The 21,680-nt window shown below is 45.4% G+C and overlaps 1 protein-coding gene across 1 annotated transcript; it reads right to left on the bottom strand.

The window, feature by feature from the left end:
- Positions 1-2,593: 2,593 nt before the first annotated feature.
- Positions 2,594-3,823, bottom strand: s1pr5b (sphingosine-1-phosphate receptor 5b). The gene has a single exon (XM_056280864.1). The coding sequence runs from the start codon at positions 3,821-3,823 to the stop codon at positions 2,594-2,596; it is 1,230 nt and encodes a 409-aa protein (XP_056136839.1).
- Positions 3,824-21,680: the final 17,857 nt, after the last annotated feature.

The following is a 21,680-nucleotide window of genomic DNA, read 5'->3' as shown; positions in this document are numbered from 1 at the left end:
TGATGGATGGATATTTTTTTTAGCTTTGAATCAATGACATCTTGTTATCTGTGCATGCAGTTGAAGTAAATGCCAAATCCATCTCCCACAGACAGCATAAGTGCTGCAAAGATTTCAAAATACTGTAAAAGTCATTTCTATGTGGAATAAGCAACAGCGTAGCAAGAAGATGAGTCTTACTAAAGAGCATACATATCCTGCCATGGCCGCCCTTGTATATCGGCTATGAATAGGATCAACAGCAGGGAGGCTAAACTTTTATCACCATAAAGGGTGAATTCAACCCACTAGCAATTCCCCTGTCTCCTCTGTCGAATGATTGAGTCTTTCAAAGGAAGCTGGGAAACAGGAAGGATTTCATGACCTTTTGCCAGTTGTCAAAAAGCAGGCACAGCTCTGTGCACGGAAGTGTTCACAATATGCATACAACTCAAACAAACACATGTGCAGCGTTTCTTAAGAAAAGGAGAGTGGCAATTTTCCTCTAAGCCACGAGACAAAACCGGGCTAGCAAAAAAAAAAACTAGAGCATAGGCAGTTGAGCGGACTCCTACAGCCGAATGAACCACCTACTGGGCTGGGCTGCTCTCTCCAGCAGGCCCACAGAGTTACAGGAGTGAAGTTGAAGCAAGTTACATGTGGTCTGTCTGCAGCGGTCTTACTGTATTTCATACACGACAGGTATCCACAGCAGGTCGCAGTTGTGGCGGCCACTCTTCCCTGGCTGATGGAACGTGTAGGAAGGATGGGTTGGACGGGTCAGTCTTTCAAAGAAAAGCATTTTGCTTGGTGCAAAATTAGCCCTGGGACATGCAAAACTTTTAAGAGAAAGCGACTACAGTATCTAGGCCAATGCTATTACCAGATGTCAGGCTGAGGGGCTGACTTCCTGTGGTTCTACGAGAACGGTTCATTCAACCCGCACCGAAAACGTTTGCCCGACACAAAGGGAAATACCCACAGAAACACCAATTTGTGCACGCACGTACAGGACAACACGTATAACCTTGCATCCACAAGTGTGCCTTTACACACAAACATACAAAGTGAAAAGTTCTTTCAAAACAAAAGAAAGGGTTTTATTGCAAGGATGAAATCAAAGGTGAAGTTAGATAAGTTTGGGGTTTTTTTATACAAAATACACGTTATTTACAACCAGATGATATGAAAGTTTTCAGAGATGCATACAATGTTAAATGTGATTTACAAAACGAAACAGCACACCACATTATTCCCTAACCTAGGCACAGAGGAACAGTACAAAGAAGAAGAAAAAACACCTTTGAAATGAAATGATAGATATGAAATAAGTGTTGTTTCGTTTGTAGAAAAACAATATTCAGTGGCATATCCTGGAACTTCGTTTTTTTTTTCTTAACCTGACAAAACACGTGTAGGGATAATTGCAGTGTACTGATGAATTTGCCCTGACTTGGCTTAGGCTTATATTTTAATTAGAGAAGGCAGGTTCTTGTTCTTACAAGTCTTTGGTGCAGCTGGATGATGATTAATCATTCATGTAACTTTATTTGACTGTCAAAATATAAATCTCTGGAAGAGGTATTCCAATTCGTCCTCGCGAAATCCTAACCTGGAATCCTGAACATTGCATCTGGTTCTTTTTTGCACCAATCACTCGTAACAAGAAAATCAGCATGTTATGACAAAAGAGGCAATCTCTGTTGTTTATGTCTCAGTGGTTTTGATCCAAATGACATTTAACACACTCACTGACTGTGCCAGCTTTCCTCCTGGCATCGGATCAGCTCTGTTAACCATTTGTTGTTCCAAAAAAGTTGGGGATTTTAATTTTCAACTTCCCTCCCTCCCGTGTTCTACAGCATGCCACAGTATTGTTTTAACCATACATAAGTTCCTGTGTTTTGTGTAAATAGAGAGCAGCTGTAACCTCTGGCTTTCTCGTCCTCTTTGTCTCCTTCTAATTCTCCCGACTTTGGATGCACAGGTTCACCGTGTAGTGGCATAACACATATTATAGTAACCAGCCAGGTACATCATGGGCCTTGAGCCAGCAAATTCCAGATGTCCACAGCAATAGTTTGGATGTCCACGTTGTGGGCACTCCCAGACAAAAAAAAAAAGCAAAGGGAAAAAAAAGGAGGCACATTTATTTACCAACTCAGCAAGTTTGAGTTGAAATGTTGCATTTATATTAGGTACAGTCAGAGTCAGTCTTTGGACTTAAAAATCCGAGTGTCTGGTGTTTTAACAGTAACTTAAACCACCACAGTTAAGTTCAGTCCAAGGCTGCAATGCTAAATGCTTTACTTAGTGCAAATCCATTATGGCGGGGTTCTACACTTGCGTGTAAGAAGCACGTTCGGTTCACATTTGAGTTTTACATTTATTTCTGTAATAAAGTCCTTCGCTGTGGTTAGCCGCAGCTATACTGGATGCTGATATAACATTTCACACACCGTCTATCTTTCTGTAGGTAATACTCCAAATCTGAGGGTGCTAGAAGTGCTTCCTTTCGACAGAAGATGTGGTGAGCATCTTTTAATTTTGCGTCACATAGGAGCTTATTCACTTCGTTGAATTCATCACACAACCTGAGTGTCTCATGGAGTCCTCAGGATTTGAAGAGCTTGGGGTAGAGTGCCTTAATAGGGGAAGGGGTGGTGATGACATTCCCAGATGAGATAGTTGTCTCCTGCCCCCCATCTAACTTTTGGGAGGCTACCTCTGTCTTACTGAAACTGCACTCCAGGAAGGGAACCCCAATCTTCTTCACCTGGCCATCACTGGTCATTAGACATGGCCGACACAGCAGCCTGAGGATGGCCCTCCTCATGTCCTTGCTGGTGAGAGTGTAGATGATGGGGTTGAGCAGCGAGTTCACCATGGCGACACCCAGGAAGTAGTCTGCCTTGTATAGTAGACGGCAGCTGCGGTTGGGGCAGAAGAAATCCAGGAGGAGGAGAAGGAAGAGTGGCAGCCAACAAGCAATGAAGACACCCAGGACAATAGTGACTGTCTTGAGCAAGGCTATATACTTCTGTGACTTCCGTGCCAAGCCCTTCCTCAAGCTACCAGACAGCCCCAGTCTCTGACGTTGTGTATTGGTACGGACAATGCGAAAAACCCGAGCATAAAGGACCACTATGGCTAGCAGTACCGCGCTAAACACGGAAACGCAGAAAAGGATGTAACTCTTAGCATATAGTGGGAGGACTGTTGAACACTGGTCCAGTCTGTGGATGCAGTTCCATCCCAGAATTGGCAGGACTCCCAAAAACCCTGCCAGGGCCCAACTTGCACCAATCAGTGCTAACATCCGTCCCCGCTTTGCTCCATGGTACGGCCTCATGGTCACCATGGTAACATGACGTTCGATGGCGATGGCCAGCAAGCTGATGACAGAGGCGGCCAGTGTGATGAAGACGCCTCCCTCTCTGATGAACCATAGCAAAGGTGTCAGTTTTAAAGTGTTGGGGCCTGACATGATGATGTTGGCCATGTATGTGATCCCAGCGAGCAGATCTGACAGAGTCAGGTTTCCCAATAAGTAATACATGGGCAGGTGGAATTTCTTGTTTCTCCAGATGGCGAGGAGAACAACCGCGTTCTCCAGAACAATGAGAAGACACACCACCAGGAAGGCAATGCCCTCGGGTTTGAGCCCCTCGCGGTAGCGGTCGCCCTGCAGCTTGCCAGTAAAGTTGTAATGCTCGACGATGACAGCATTGTCCTGGTACTCCCAGAAGAACTGCAGGTAGCTGGGCGATGAAGACGTTGGGGAGGCGGTGGGTATGGCTGTGGTGGGCTCGGTGCCAACGTAGGCAGAATGAGAAGCCTCCATGCTTAGCGTTTTGTTGTGTTTCATTCAGGTCTTTGGCTATGAAGTCATTATTTTGGTTGTGTTTTCATCTGCGAGGCTTTGAAGTATTATATTCATTCAAATAATGAAGACGATGGCCAAAATTGTTTGTCTTCTAAGTTCCTGAGATGAACAGGGATTGATATTAAGTTTATTTTTCACCAGAAGAGGGTAGTCTTGAGCTCTGCTTCCTAGGATCAGAAGGTCCAGCCACTACAGAAAGTAAAAAAAGAAAAGAGTGATAAGTTGCAGATAACGTTGAGGAAATTGCCCTCATATTGACTTTTATAAACTAGTGTTCTGAGTTTGCAGACGCAGATGTAAAGTTCACACACAATACACTGATAACATGATAAAGAGCAGTGCGAAGTGATAAGGTGAGCAATTTGCGCATCTCAAAGAAGTTTGTGTGGCTAGGTTATTTACAATGATATTCTAGGCATCCGGCCAACATCAATTAGTGGAAACAATAAAACGAGCCAGGGCTGCAAGTAACAGCAATATCGAAAAGAGACACACCGCTGTCTCACAAAACCGAAAAGCTGTAACTGAGTCAGGATATGATATTAAAAAAAAAAACTACTTTGAAGATTATCTCCTTCCCTAATAAAAGCATTGTTGGTTCACAAATGGACCGTAGGGGGTCACGTCATTTAAGAATATACATGCTGCTGATTTAAAAGCTTAATTCAATTAAAAAAAAACTTTCAAGCACTCATGATTTGTATTGTTGGCCTTTGTCTTTGCAGAATACAATGGCAAGGGAATACACCGTGGGACAGGGGAATATATTTTTCACCAAGCCATCTAACTCTCACCATGCTTATTTTGCTCTACATCAATTAGACTCGGGTTGTTAAACAACCCCCATCATAACATGGTTGTAAATTTGACCCACGAGGCAGGCATCAACACCCTGCTCTCCTGAATGGAGACAAAGCCTGGTTTAAGTTCCTCACACATATGGATATGTGTCAGCCTCCAGTCTTAAAGACCAAAACAGTGCCTCTGTACTCCATGACATTTACAGTAAGAGACGCCAAAGCCATGGAACCGAATAGCTGTGGCTATAGCTCTCATCGCCAATATTGTGTTCAAAGCCATTAAGAGTGATTACGGTTGCGTTCTCCAGAGTCTGGCACGAGAAGAATTTATTTCTGGCTCCCGGAGTCATATGTTAGCTTTTATTGAATGGTCTGGAGACTTCATCTCATTTACTCCGCTGCCAAGTATTCAGTATATGAACTGGAATCGTGCAGGTTTGCAGAGATCGGCATGCTCAGAAGCACTGATTGGATCTGCACCATCGCGTAAGGATGGATAGTCAGCCGAATGTATAATGGAGTATTCAAATATGTGTGATACTGGAGAAATCCCTGTTAAAAGCTAAGGTCCTGTTTTTATTTTTTGGGAACTGTAAATGCAAATCTTTATATTAAAAGTACAATGGCACTGATAGATGGAAAGGATGCTTTATATTTTTCATCGTCTTGAACCATACAGTACAGCGCTCATTTTATAGTGTCATGATGTCTTCAGAAATAATGAAACCTTTTCTTCTCTTACCGGATATAAAAACTGGAGTTAAAATACTTATATACTTTTAACCAATTAATACATTTTTTTTTTGTAAATAGAAGATAAAACACAAACACTGAACATCCCTTAAACAGCAAACGTTCATTGCAAATGAATCACCTTCCCAACTTACAACACACTATGTTATATATATATATATATATATATATATATATATATATATATATATATATATATATATATATATATGCCACAAGGCACAGAACCAGATCAGGGTGAAGTGTTAGAAACTAACAGTGCAAAGTCAACACAACATGTGAAAAACTGCCTTACCTCTGCAATCGCTGTGGCCTAGACTTTATCCAGCGAGGCATCTGCTTTGCGGTGAAGGGTATCCAACGCACGAGCACAGACTGAGCCGGAGGCCAACTGACGAGGCAGAGAGCGAGGCAGGACTTTAGCTGAAACATGTTGTTGTGAAGGGGCTGGTCTTAGCTTTCACCGGCTTTCTCCTGCTCGCTCCCCGCCCCCCCTTCTCACTCTACCTCTCTTTTTCCTCTCTCTCCTTACAGATGATCAAACACATGCACACAGTAGCCCACTAACACATGCACCAACACATCCAGTGCATAATCACCAAAGAACTAGTTTACGGATGACGTGCATGACTCTATGGAAACCCCATTAAGGTTAGCAAGTCCGTACCCCTCACCGCCGACCCCCCGAGACCTCTTTACATTACAGAGTCTGAATTCACTTTCCTTTTTTTTGGGGGGGGGGGTGTTCCGGTTCCCCGCTTTGTCTCCCCAGTTGTACTTGGCCAATTACCCCACTCTTCCGAGCCGTCCCGGTCGCTGCCCCACCCCCTCTGCCGATCCGGGGAGGGCTGCAGACTACCACATGCCTCCTCCGATACATGTGGAGTCGCCAGCTGCTTCTTTTCACCTGACAGTGAGGAGTTTCACCAGGGGGACGTAGTGCGTGGGAAGATCACACTATTCCCCCCAGTTCCCCCTCCCCCCTGAACAGGCGCCCCAATCGACCAGAGGAGGCGCTAGTGCAGCGGCCAGGACACATACCCACATCCGGCTTCCCACCCGCAGACACGGTCAATTGTGTCTGTAGGGATGCACAATCAAGGCCGAGGTAACACAGGGATTCAAATCGGAGATCCCCGTGTTGGTAGGCAACGAAATAGACCGCCGCACCACCCGGATGCCTCACCTTCATTTTTTGGGATGATAAGAACTCGATGACGGATGAATAAAGCTGTGAGGCTGTCTTACATAGACTGCCTTTTTGGGAACGTTCTCGTCTGAGACCTTAAACGAGACATATGTACCTAATCCACATTTCAAATACACTACCAGCGTCACAACAATTGTGCAATCTCACATCACTGGACCTCTTCCCAACTTGTGAAAACAAGCTGTCAGCAAGATTAAATGCACCAAGGGAAATATATAAAATTGAATGACACCATTACAAAGACATGTTTCTCAACAAATAATGAGCAAGTGAATTATTTCACGGCCAGCAACCTTCAGGTGTCCGTCACATAAACACCATATAACAAACCATTCCAGAAGGTTAAGATTGTAATAAAACTTTGTTGGTGTGTTGTTGGAAGAAGTGTTTTTGAAAGGAAAACAGCTCAGTAATGATTCCCACAGCTCCCCAAGCCAAATGAGAAAAAAAAAAAAGATCAGCCAGGTCTGGAGATTAACTGTCTCCTGACATTTGATTTATTGCTGAAGATGATCACATCTATGTCCTCCGATGTTGCAGCCGATGTAGCTGAGTGGATATGGGAGCATGGGGTTGTTCACATGGTTTATGCAGTAACATTGGCATCCCGATTTATGAGCGTTTTGCAGTCAGAGGACAGCGTGCTCTGGCATGCTTCAGCTGCAGGGTCTAGGTTCTCCAGAACAAAACAAAGCAGGGGAGGGGGGGAGAGTGACATGTCAGCATCAGATCCTCGATAGGTGTCCTGGCTGAGTTGCACTTATCATTATATGGCACAATGTGCCTTTATGTTATGTCATGTTTAAAAGTACTGACACACACACACACACACACACACACACACACACACACACACACACACACACACACACACACACACACACACACACACACACACACACACACACACACGTATGGGCAATCTCATCCTTTCCATGCCAATTCAAGATCCCCAGCCAGAACGGTGTAAAACAGCTAATGCATATTCATACTATATCTATTTTGCCGTTATCCCTTTGGCACTGTTTTGACTTACTTTTTTTCTTTTCTTTTTTTTTTCTTATGTACTGAGTTGCTCTCCTGTTTTCTTATGCTAAATGTGCAGCCTGTTGTATCCCTCTGCATGTATCTGCATATTTTTATGACCTGAATTTGTTTTTCAAGACTGCAATTTATCTTATCTGGCCAGGGATAATAGGCATGAATTAGATGGTTTTTGGCTGACTCCGGCACATTTACAGCAGTACCTATCAATCTAAACTGTCAAATAAAAACGTGTTCTGTCTAATCAAGACAAATGGAAACAACAGCAAAATAATCATTTTGCTTATTATTACTATTATTATTAGTAGTAGTAGTAGTAGTAGTAGTAGTACTGGTGGTAGTGAGAGAGAAGACAGTGACATGTTAATGGACAACCGGCCATTAAGGTGAGCTTGCCAGCTGACTGTGTTTTGACAGTTTGAAAATCCTGCTCTCATCCGTCTGCTCCATGACATACAACACTACCGTGTCTAACTGTTTAAACAGACAAATCCAAACACAGACAAAGGCTTCCCTCACCCTGCCTGCCTGCCTGCCTGCCTGCCTCAACATCTCAACATCTCTCTGTGTTACCTGACTACCGCTGTGTTAGATGGTATTCTGATCGTGCTGGGGGATAAAGCTAGGGTTTCTGTGTGTGTGTGTGTGTGTGTGTGTGTGTGTGTGTGTGTGTGTGTGTGTGTGTGTGTGTGTGTGTGTGTGTGTGTGTGTGTGTGTGTGTGTGTGTGTGTGTGTATACCTCCTTTGTTCTCTCAGTCTCTCCCTACATTACAAACCCACACACACTGGCTTATACTCTTGTCTTCCCTCCTGACTTTGTGTGAGCTGGGGTCAAGTGCCTACGGTTCCAGTCCCTGATAATGTCAGCTAACCTGGGACTGTTGACTTGCTGCCACACATCGGTGCATCAACAGAACGAACAGCCAAGATAACTTGAGCCAACCTTCGAGGGCTTTGCATTCAAATGAGTGTAAATAATAGACCTTCCCAAGCTGACGCCTGAAATGAAAACACCGACTCCTCGTTCTTGGATGCCATCGCAGAACGCGTGCAGGCCCTTGCATGTGTCACTGGAAGTTCACAAGCGTGCAACGATATTCGTTGTTCTCGGCATTATATTGTGTGTGTATGAGGTTAGCGAAGCATTTGGTGAATCGGTAAGTAAGAGTTGTCTGGTCTTGGTCTTTTCTGTGGGTAAGAGAGACGCACGAGTGAGTGTTGCCTGATGTCTCTGCCGTTGTATAGAGGCGGGGGGTGGGTGAGGGGGGTCGGGGCTATCAGAAGGTCATTAAAGAGCAATATCCTGTCAGGGTTAATGTTGAGGCCCTCACATCAAAGATCCAGAGAGGGAAGGGTGTTTGACATTGGGGATAAGTGATCTAACAGACAGACACATAGACAGGACTCAATGCTCCACAGAGGAAAGCTGTCTTTTAGTTCATCTCTTGTCCTTTCCTTCTTTCTTTCTTGTCTGTTTTTCTTTCTCTCTCTGTCTCTTCTCGCCGCTCATCTGTTTTTACACTGTTCTTGGTTCCTCTCTTTGTTTGGTGATATGGTAATGCAACAGTTTTGGATGAAAGGACCCTGGAAGTGGCATTTGAGTTCACCCATGGTCTTTAATTCAGCACCTCAAAAAGCTTGGGGGAAAAAAAGAAAAAAAAAGAAAAAAGAAAAACAACCCACAACATTCATTGCGGCGCCTAACACAAGCATGGCGTTCCCAAATTTGGGGCATAGTAGAACAATCTGCATAAGTTTTTCAGGCTGTGCCTTCATGGCGTAGCCATAGCGGCTCATCCCACAGGCTCATCTAACAACAACTCATGCTAGACAATTCTAGCTTGGGTTTAAACTGTAGGATGGTGGATCTTGCCGCCTTGGTGGGTATGCTATGCCTCGCTTTTCTGACCAAAGCGCACTTTTGTCTCCTCTTGCCACAGATTTATCTCCAGTTTTCTGCTCTGTTCCCATAGTCTTCTGGTATTTTTTTTAACCCCTCACATGTTCCTCACTGTACAATTAAAAACTGGATATCTACCCAAGACAGGCTTCCCACTCTTATAACTGTATGTTTTTGGCCACACACAGGCTGTGATACTGGCTGGTTTCAGATGAGCCCACTCCTCTTGGGTGTGGATGTAGTGTGTTGACCTTAACAGCCCTGCTTTGCCACAATTAAGAACCGTTAATAGGGGATGAACGTCGTTGAGTCAATAAACCACTCATTCCGAGTACAAATAAGCAGTATTGGCCAGCAGTTTATTTGACAATAGTATTTAACTCACCCCATTCATCGATCATTTCAGTAATTGTCCACAGATGTAACTTCTCTGCAACTCCGGCTTCCAAGCGTCTTATCGTTCACAGTGAGCCAATCATTTGCCTTGCGGGTGCCAAGTGTCACTGCTGCCCCGGTAGTTGGCATCTGACGGGGCAGGCTAGTACCGACAACCTAGGAGTCACTTGCACTGCAGCTAGCTGCTAACGGCGCAGTTACAGCAGCAGCAGTATTCAGAGAGGAGCCCTCATCAGTTGCTCAAGTTTCTTTGAAGTTTTAATCCATTTTAACAAGGGAAATTCTCAGCGTTGTTTTCTAAGCTAGGTATGTGTTTATGGCGACAGGCATGGGCGCAAGTCCATGAATACTGGGATGGCATCCAGCGCTTTTACCTGTGGCCCCGTCCATAGGGTTAGTGGTTGTGTTAGGATGGGCATCCGACGTAAACTTTTGCCAAATCATTATGCGGATTGACAAGACCATACAAGGCCCAGGTTAACAACGACCGCCATCGGTGCTGTGCCCTCAACAGGGTACCGATGGAAACTGTCAAATCCGCTGTGGCAACCCCTGAGATGGGAACAAGCCGAAAGAATGTCTGTGAATATTCTTATTCATCCAGGTCATGGTTATCCAAAGGAGTTGAATCAAGTGCAACTGGCTGAAAGAATAATAATAATAATAATAATAATAATAATAGGGGATGAATGGATTATTATTGGTTGGCAGTACTGACGGCTCCGAGTTTTACTTCTTGTGTTAATATTTTCAATGCCCCTAATAGCTGCGTTAAGACTGTCGAGCAGGGGTGGGCAACCTACGGCCCACGGGCCACATACGGCCCGTTGGGCTGTTTAATCCGGCCCGTCAGGCATTTAAATTAATACTATAATTAATTTAAATGACTTTTTTTTTTTACCCCAGCAATACGTTACGGTTGGTTCCACTAGATGGCGCGCTGCAAATACAACCGGCCTTTTCTAATGTAGAGGCCAAGGGTCACTCATCTCCTCACCTGACCTGCCTTGACCTTCACGCATGTAGCAATCGCCTACTTTCACTAAATGAACAGACCAGCGAGTGCCGGGTTTTTAAGAAAGAGTGGGCGGCAAAAAATGTTTTTCCACTGAAGTCCGATCAAAGGCCATATGTCTGATTTGTCAAGAAAACGTTGCGGTATTCAAGGAATACAATATCAGCCGCCACTTTTCCACCAAGCATGCTAACTACCTAGCAATCTGTCATCCCAAGAAAAGGGCGAGTACAGCTTCGAGGTTAGTAGCCAATTTACAGTCTCGGCAAAGTATTTTTACCCGACAGTCTACAATTCAGGAGTCCAGCACAAAGGCAAGTTATCTACTGGCATATACATTAGCGAAAGAGAGCAAGCCTTTCTCTGACGGAGAGTATTTGAAGCAATGCATGGTGGAGACAGCAAGTCTTCTGTGTCCAGAGAGCAAAAGCAAACTTGAAAACATAAGCTTGTTGCGCTTAAGAGTGACTCGCCGAAAAGAACTGACCGACGAAGACGTGGCTTGTGGGTTAATCGAGAAAGCAGAGTCCTTTAAGTTTTATTCGTTAGCACTGGATGAAAGCAGTGACATAAGGACACTGCGCACCTCTTAATTTTTGTCAGAGGAATTAATGACAATTTTGAAATCACGGAGCAGTTTTTATCCATGGAGTCCATGAAAGGCACAACGAGAGGATCAGATTTATACGACAGGCTGTCTGGTTGCACTGAGAGGCTGAAGCTACCTTGGTGTAAACTGGCAAATGTCAGCACAGATGGATCGCCAAATTTAACAGGAAAAGACGTCGGACTGCTGAAAAGAATCCAGGACAAGGTGAAAGAAGAGGACCTGAGTCGGAGGTAATTTTCCTACATTGTATTGTAACGTGCATGGATAAGAAGACACGCTGGCCGCTGGCTGGCGGGTCTGACCCTTTAGTCTAGCGGTTAGTGATGTCTCCTGCGATACGGGTTCGCGTCCCGGCCGCGGCAGTTCCTGTGGTTGCCCCCCGAATTCGCTACAGTATTATCCACCAGGAAGCCCTGTGCAAAACTATTGCAGCTTGATCACGTAGTGAAGCCAGTTGTAACACTTATGGACTTCACACGGGCGAGGGGACTTAGCCATCGTCAATTCATTAAATTCCTTGAAGAAACTGGTGCTGACCACCATGGCTTACTTTGCCACTCCAGTGTCCGTTGGCTAAGTTTGGGGAAAGTGTGGCAGCGAGTGTGGCAGCTCAGATGGGAGATCGGCTCGTTTCTGGAGTCAATGGGGAAAGCCGACGAGTTTCCTGAGCTGAACGACGCAGGCTGGCTTTGCGATTTTGCATTCGCTGTGGACATTTTGGAACACATGAACGAGCTGAACGTGAAGCTACAAGGGAAGGATGTATTGCTGCATGAACTGTACTTGAACGTGAAAGCCTTCAAAGCCAAGTTAACTTTGTTCTCAAGGCAGGTAATGAACAAATCATTCGCTCATTTCCTGACACTAGCGACGCTGGAAGAGGCGCTCAGCATGCAAAGAAATACAACAAATCACTGAACGACCTGCACGGAGAATTCCGTCGTCGATTCTCTGGTTTTGAAAAGATTATGAAGTCACAGCAGCTGGTGTCATGTCCCCTGTCACTCAACTATGAGACAGCACCACAGGAACTGCAATTGGAGCTGATTGATCTCCAGTGTGACTCTGTCTTGAATGAGAAATTCAACTCTGTCAAACTGGATGAGTTATATGCCTCACTGAACGAGACCAAGTTTCCAAACATCCGAGAGATGGCACAGAAGAAGCTGGTGTTATTTGGCTCTACCTATGTGTGTGAACAAACGTTCAGTGTGACGAACATCAACAAAGCACGTCACAGAGCCCAGCTTACTGATGAACACTTGAGCTCTGCCCTGCGAATTGCCACAACAAAATTCACACCGGACTTTGATGCGCTCGCAAAAAAAAGGTGACCAGCAACACTGTTCCCATTAAATCAAGCACTCGGGGGTGAGTTTATTTTCATTACTTTTTGGGAAACAGATTTCACATTCATGTAATTTATGCTAGTTAATTCCCCCCCCTCATCAACTAGTATTAGTGGCCCTTCTTTCAATTTCTAAAACCCAGTGTGGCCCTTGAGCCAAAAAGTTTGCCCACCCCTGTTCTAGGGGAAACTTTGTGAACTCAGGACCACCTCCGGCTGGAGAATTGAGAACACATAACTCTGATGGCACCGTTCTGCCCGTGAACTGTCCCATACCTCTCATGGACACAATCCATAATTTTTATTTCACAACTTTGTCTGGAACGTCTCAAACCTTCATTTGATTTTTACAATTCATTAGTTGGCATGTTTGCTTTGTTTAATACGAATTATAGGATGGAGAGAGATAGGGGAATATCTGCAGCTCAGGTCTTGGACCATAACAAGAATGAGATTACGCCTGAACCTTCAGGATATATGATTATCTAGTTATGCCGTAGGCTTTTCTTTAGATGCACCTCATGAACCTGACACCTCACTCACTCACAAACTGACATTTATGTCGTCCTCAAATGTAACTCGTGAGTTTGTGGTTTCCACATGGGAAGTCGAGTACATGATATGCATGGCGTTCAGGAGGTCAAGTTGTGAGAACTTTGTTCCAGGGCGGGCCAATCCTTCACTTTCAAATGGGTGATGCTAAAGTACAATGAGAGAGGAACAAATAAGGTAATTGAGAATATAAACATTTGCCTAAGATATCTTATTAAATTACGAAAGAAAACTGTACAACACAACTAAAACTACAGTATAATTGTACTTAACAGCCACCACAAAACGGACTACCATGGATGTTCATCCTTAAAATATGTAAGAATCACGTCACAGCTTGGAGCTGACTGAAAATTTTCATTTCCTAAGTCATGAATAGCAAATAGTGAACAAATTGCTCATATGGATTCTTTGTGTTGACACGGTAAACACTTCCCTGTTTGAGAGCACCATTCGCCTCATGTTTAACAGCGCATACACCATTTTGGGTACCCCTTTACAATAAGACTACCCTTATGAAGTGTTTATAATTAGTTTATTAATTAGGTTTGAACACTTTATAAATGATTAATAAGCTGTTAAAACACATTAGATAAAAAGGCAACAGTGATCTGTTGCTTGCCAAATAGTGAGCCCACATTTATCTGTACTGTTGAGCCACAGATCTCATTGGTTACTTAGTTTACTCTGTCTTCTGCATCAGCCAGCATTTATACCTGTCATCTTCATCAGATATTTGTTTTTGTTGAATAGATAAAAAGTGCAGCAGTAACTTGATCGTGCCAAATAGTGATCCTGCATCGACGTATGAAAACTGTTATAGCTTGTTTACAATTGCTTATTAATGATTTATAGTGTTTACAAGCTAATCAATAACCCAATTATAAACCATTAATCCTTTATAAGCGTAGTCTTATTGTAAAGTGGTAACAAACTTTGTAAAGAGTTGCAACCGTGATGATACTGTGATGATACTGTGTTCTTGTTTTGTTTCTTTTTGAATCACTACTAAGAAGTAGAAATTGCATATTGACCCTTAAAACGTTGTTAAAGTGGTGTTTCCCTTCAGTTTGTTTCTCATCACCTCAACAGTTGAGTCTCGTATGTTACTGCCTGCTCCCCTGCAGTCTTTCTCAGCACACAGTTTTTGATCTGGCTTCTCTGATAAGTCCCTGACATCAGACCAGCCAGGCCTGGGCTGATAAGGCAACATTCCTCACTGGTAGCATTTAAAGTTTCTCTGTCCCGCTCTTCTGTTTCACTTGCTCGCTCTATCTCTCTGTCTCACTCACAACGCATACACATACTGTTTAAAGCAGAGGGCCACTCTCTGCGTCTTAACTCGGCGCTCTCTCTTTAAGCTTTTCTCCCCAAGGTTTCCATAGTCTCACAGATGCATGACGTTTACTTCCCAGTATCCGATCACTCATTGGGTTCGGCGAAACGCTACGAGATCTAAGAGCGGTCTGAATGCTCATTGTAACATTGTTTGTTTGGGTTTTCCAGCCTACTTACCGGGGTTTGGGGGCCATTCAGTGGTGATTTATATGGATCCTTGAACTGCTTACATGGTCATTCATGGAGGCCTCAGCCGAGGGGATGAGCTGAGAACTTATCTTAGCCCATGTCAACGCTAATCCAGATAACTGGAAGATGGCATTTTCTTTTTCTTTTTTTTCCCTTCTTTTTCTCTCCAGTTGTATCTGGCCAATTACCCCACTCTTCCGAGCCGTCCTGGTCGCTGCTCCACTCCCTCTGCTGATCCGAGGAGGGCTGCAGACTACCACTTGCCTCCTCTAATACATGTGGAGTCGCCAGCCGCTTTTCACCTGACAGTGAAGAGTTTCACCAGGGGGATGTAGCGTGTGAGAGGACCACGCTATTCCCCCCAGTTCCCCCTCCCCCCTGAACAGGCGCCCCAACTGACCAGAGAAGGCGCTAGTACAGCGACCAGGACACATACCCACATCCGGCTTCCCACCCGCAGACACGGCCAATTGTGTCTGTAGGGACGCCTGACCATGCCGCAGGTAACATGGGGATTTGAACCGGCGATCCCTGTATTCGTAGGCAACGGAATAGACCGCTACATTACCCGAACGCCCCGGAAAATGGCATTTTCATGTCAAAAAAACAGGTCAAGAGTTTTCTATCCACACCAGCATTTACATTGTTTAGGAAAAGTTTGCCGTCCATATTGAAACGCTATTAACGTAGGGCAATCATTCCCCATCTACGCTACTGGCATTTTCAAATTTATCCAGTCTGGAAAACGTTTTTTTTTGTTTTGAAAAAAAAATCTGTTTTCAGCACCAAAGCCAAAGCGTGGCTTAGTGTGAATGGAAGCCTAAATGGGCCAGAATGGAGAAAAAGGACAGAATGGAGAAAAAAGATGGCCTTGGAGAGAAAGCGGGGATGGTGGAAGAGGAGTGTTGTGGATCTGGTCTTCCTTTGACATTGGTAGTGAGGTTTCTCGGGAGAGAAGAGTCCACAAGTAATGACCCATCACAATTAAGCTTCATTCTCAGAGGAAATGGTCCCCCTATTGGTCCAATTAACCCCCGATGAGAGCAGATAACACACCAAAGTTAACCAGGGTTTACTCTGTGTGTGTGTGTGTGCGTGCATGTGTGTGTACCTGCTCTTACAGTATGTGTGAATTTGTTCTTCCGTGCTGTACGTGCGTTTGTGTCCAACTGTTTTTTATCTAGATCTTTTTCCTATCTGTCTGCCTTTTCCACCACATGTGCAGTTTGTCGGTAGACATCTGAATCCATCCACAGTCCTCATCTAGCGGTTTCCATACTTTACTGTAAGGGTGATTAGGGTCAGTGAGCAGCCTCTTGGTGATGTGGTCTATTTCTCCAGAGTCTGGCTGTGTCTCAGCACTGGGGCTTTGTTGGGTAAGTGTGGCTTCAGGATGTGTTCAGTCCAGCGCTGGCAGACTACAGACCTAATGAGATCCAGACTGAGAGCTTTGTAGGGGTAACTGTGTGTTACTGACACCCCTCTTGGCTCCGTGGGGCTGTAACACATCATACAACTTGTCCTCCACAAGGCACACCACATTCTCCACCCCCCCCACCCCCCAGCTCAGCTCTGCTCCAGAAAAAAATGTCGCAGTCAATCCGAAAGATGGATGCCGGGATAATCAGTTCATTCCTCCCGTGCCAGACTCAACACACATCACAGACACGATGCCTGTTGTCTGAAGATATGTGCGTGTGTGCGTGTGTGTGTGTGACTGTGTGGATGGGTTAATGAATGACACACACAAACGCACATGCATGCACAAGTACCCACTAGCACACGCATCCAGTTGATTTGAAGTGAATTTTAGTTGGCACGCTCCCACTTCTCAAATTTAAAACTTAAATCTTCACCAGTGTAGAGCCCACCTTATCTTAACCTTCATCCAAACCTTTAGCTTACTCTAATCTCAAACACTCCAGCACCCTAAAAATATTGTCTTAATGAGAAGATGTTGTGAAAGCTGACCATTTATTTGGGTTTACCCGTCTTTTCTGGGGATGTTTGGATCTTGCAGTTATAGAGGAGATCCTGCATGTATACACACAGACACACATGCGCCTGCACATAAACACTTACACATGTGCACACACACATTCACCAACTACTGTGCCCTCATGGACCTCTCTGGAGACGTGCTGGTAATCAGAGGAGATGGTCGGACTATGACATTACAACCACACGGCAGTCGTGCTGATCCTCTGGAACACTCAGCCGAGGATCATGTTGCTCTCTTTCTTCTCGGCCCACAGAATTCCGTCTCTTTTCTTGAAGCAAGGAGAACGTGGGAGAGGCAGAAACCAGTAAGAATGAAAATGAATGCCAGATCATCCAGTGTCAGCCCCACTTTGCATTCAGGGCTAATTAGCAAAACGTGCAGCTAAGGCACCGATAAGGTGAGGGCGAGGAGAGTAGCAGCAGGCGCGGATCTACGGGGTGGCAGCTGCCACCTCTGGGACACAGTCTTGCCACCCCTGTTGCCACCCCATATATAAATGAGATAATATGTTTTTAAAGTATATTTTATGTACATGCATGGTGAAGGTCAATGAGACCCGCACCAAACTCATCTCAAACAGTAGAGAACAAAATACATTCGATGAAATCCGAGTTGTGCATAGTAATACGTTTAGAATAATGTCCGTTGCCCCCCCTCCTTGAACCTCATGCCACCCCTTTACCACCCCAGGAAAAAATCTCTAGATCCACCACTGAGTAGCAGGAGACAAGCACGGGCCTGAAAACCCTTTTACTGCTTTCCTCTGTTTCCCTCCTTTCCTCTTTTACTCCCACTCCTTCATTTCCACGCCCCCCCCCCCCCCCCCCACCGAATCTCTCCCTCTCTTTCTCTGTGCCTTCTTTCATAAAATGTTAGATAGATCTATGAGCCGGATAAGGACTCGGGCGAAATGGGCATCGTACCAGCCCAGTCAAGCGGAGAATAAAGAGGTTAGCGTGACAGGAGGCGATTTGAAATTAAAACAGGGTTTCCCTTATTTTAACCTCTTCCACCCCATCAAGTGCATTTCTTTAAATATGCCACGTCCTTGACAAAAAGAAGAAGAAGAAGAAGAAGAAGAAGACGAAGAAGAAGAAGAAGAAGAAGAAGAAGAAATGCACATCTAACTTAAAAACAAAATTAGCTTCTCGAATCTCGGAATAGCTCCTTCTTTTGACCAAACTAGGTGACGAAACCCGGGATTAGTGCGCACGCAGCGGCTGCGTTTGGCGGTCTTGCAGACGTAATCTCGTCATTAGCGCAGCGGAGGAGGTTGCAGCAGCGGCCGCGCCGCCAGCTGTCGTCAGCGCGCCTCTCTTGTTGCGCCAGCATCAAAGGGCGGGAATATAGAGCGCGGTTAAAACAGATGACTGAAACGTTCAGGCACCGCGAGATATCGCAACGCTTCGCTCATCCAGCGAAGCCGCAAAAAAAGTCACTCCGGCCGCTCGGGGCGGGAGTAGTCTGCTGAGTTAGTGGGTCGATTTACTTATTTATTTAGTCCCCCTTTTCGGTCCTTCGAGACCAAAACGGCACTGCAAGTGTGTGAGGAGCTGTTCGACGTCGGAATATTTTGTAACATGTAAATCCTGACGACCTAAGCAAGAGGGTTATTTCTGCGTGGCGTGGCGGTCTATTCCGTTGCCTACCAACACGGGGATCGCCGGTTCGATTCCCCGTGTTACCTCCGGCTTGGTCGGGCCGTGTCTGCAGGTGGGGAAGCCGGATGTGGGTATGTGTCCTGGTCGCTGCACTAGCGCCTGCTCTGGTCGGTCGGGGCGCCTGTTCGGGAGGGGGAACTGGGGGGGGGATAGCGTCATCCTCCCACGCGCTACGGCCCCCTGGTGAAACCCCTCACTGTCAGGTGAAAAGAAGCGGCTGGCGACTCCACATGTATCGGAGGAGGCACGTGGTAATCTGCAGGTAGAGGGGGTGGAGCAGCGACCAGGACGGCTCGGAAGAGTGGGGTAATTCGCCAAATTCAAATGGGGGGGGAGAAGAAGGGAGGGGGGGGGCTATTTCTAAACATTGCTTGCCAGCATCAAAGACTGAAGATTCAGCATCGAATTAAACTTTCTTCTAGATTTGTGGCAACCGACTTGGAATCCCTGCAGCTGATAGTCTGACTGATATGCGTCGTTCTCCATAAATCATTAAGGGCCACGCCTCCATTTAGTGTAGGTACGTTTTAAAGCGGGGTTTTACCCAAGCAGGGACACGTTACACCAACGTTTCCCAACCCAGTCCTCAAGGAACCCCTAGCCTGCAGATGTTCGTTGCAACCCTGACTAGGTACCCGTTTGTAGTTATTCAACCGATCAGCAATGAATTATGTCAGATGCTGCACACCTTGCATAATTAAGTGCTGTGAGCTGATTGTTTGAGTAAGCACAAGCAGGGCTACCTATGCAGGGTTACAATGACAATAGTATCAGCCACATCCTGCACCCTGGCCTTGCAGCCAGGTTCAAGTAAACACCTGAGGTGACGCAAATGCGAGGTAAATTACACAATAAACATAAGCGTCGTTATTCAAATGACTTATAAGGAAATAACTGCATGTACAGGGTTGTTAAAGGAAAACATTAGCAAACTGCACAATCTATTTATTTATTTATCTTTACAAAGGGTTGTTAATGTTATATATGTAAGAGCTTATAATCCCCCTTATATTCTTTTTTGTTCATTTGAGTGACACTTGAGAGTTTCAGGAAGCCCGTTAGTTGCCGTTGCTGCGATGATATCACTTAACGTCTGGTACATATTAAGCGCGGTTTGGTGAAATTTGGATACAGAAACTTAATGTCTTCCTCACGTTCCAAGGGTTATGCTCTACATCAGTTATTCGTCAATAACCCCCCCCCCCCTCCACCGCTACCCCGCCCTGCCCTCCTAAAACCCACATTTCCTCACTGCCTGCTCCATTGCTGCAGCAATTAAGAGTTCGGGTCACAAGCGGAGCACACACTGTAGCAGCTGGGTCCTGTTTCTGTGTGCTGCAGTGGAGGTCCATCACAGGTTTCAGTAAAAGGGATATTATGAGTACTTCGGCAGAGCACACACAGATATAAACCAGCTGGTCTCCTCCTCTGCTAATATGCTCCTCTGTGCAAACAGCCTTAACATGGCGTGGACCATTGGGTTTCCTCCCTGTCACTTGAGAAACCGAAACACCGAGGGATAATGACACGGGCCAGCACATTTACATGCATAGACAAATACACCCAGCTACACACACACACACACACACACACACACACACACACACACACACACACACACACACACACACACACACACACACACACACACACACACACACACACACACACAGATGCATTCTCCCAAGGCCATTTTTGACTCACTTTTCAGACAGCCCTTCTCTCTGTCCTCATGGTTTTTGTAGCTCCCAAATCGACTCAGAAGACAGCCGGAGGGGACAGATGAAGTCCCCAGAGCCACAGTGGTCCCAGTTAAACCTTCGCCAGTGGAAAATCAGCCAGTCTCTCCTTTTTCCCAACTGCTGCCAAACAAGACTTGAGTTTAGCTTAAGCAGCTTTAATTTGACCGTGTCCAACATCTGTTTAGGGATTCAGTTTACGTTAGGGTTTTGTGTCCCATTTAACCAAATCTGACAGTTGCTCATTTGTCAGCCGATGTGAACGCAATCAGGGTTGTCAAATCAGCCCGTGTCTCGAGGTTTGTCTACCCTGCATGCATTAAAATGAAAAAATCCAGCCATAAAGGGATTTAGTCTCTCAGTTAGCGTTGCAGTTCTGCATAGATCTCTGTCAGTTGCAATCAGCCTTCTGGGACAAGGGGATCAGGGGTCAGTGTTTCCTCTGCCGTAATTTCAGTTACAACATCTTATTTTGGTATTTTGTTTGGGTGCTTTACAGGAGGGGGGTATTTTGCTTTTCCCAGTGACTAATAGGCCTTGGTGTTTACAGAAGCCCAGCTATACAAGCGACTGGGCACCATGTTGGCCCCAGACGAATCCCCGTGGGCCCTCTCGTGGCCACGTTTTAGCTATCGAATGTTTGGGGCAAGGGGAGCCAGTGTCCTCGCGAGCCACTATAAACGATTTTACTACGCCGCCGCAACACCAAAGACCCTGTATTCTCGATCTGCAAGGATTTTTATGTTTCATGGCAACAAGGGAGAGGGAACGAGAGGGGGCAAAGGCATTTTCACGTTTGAGGTCAACACTGGAAAAGGAGACGCTAGCAAAGGTTTTCACAAGCGCTAACATTCCCACTGGGACATGTCATCTGGGACCTTTCCCCCTTCTCTTCTGTAATAGGTGGGCTGCCAAGAGGGATTTAGAGAGAGGGAAATATGGAGGATGTGCAGACAGTCAAACGAAAGAAAGTGGTCCGATGAGAGGGGAGAAAAGTGCAAAGAAAGAGACGAGAGAAAGCAGACAGTTGGAGAGGGAGAGACACTTCAGCATAACACATTCATCACAGAAATTTGCATCTCTCTCACACACAAAACGGCCTCCTAATGGGGAGATGAAAACGAGCCGTAAGTGCCTTTGTCAGGGGAATAGCCAGAAAAATGACATTGGTGGAAGAGAAATGGCACTTTTGCTTTCAAGTTTGTTTAGGCTAGCGAGAGATCCTTCATAACTCCTCACAGCATCTTCTGGTATGCTC

This window comes from Lampris incognitus, chromosome 5 (genome assembly GCF_029633865.1).
Source record: "Lampris incognitus isolate fLamInc1 chromosome 5, fLamInc1.hap2, whole genome shotgun sequence".
NCBI lineage: Eukaryota > Metazoa > Chordata > Actinopteri > Lampriformes > Lampridae > Lampris > Lampris incognitus.
The sequence above is the reverse complement of the archived record's forward strand: the minus strand, read 5'-3'. Positions and strand labels throughout refer to the sequence as shown.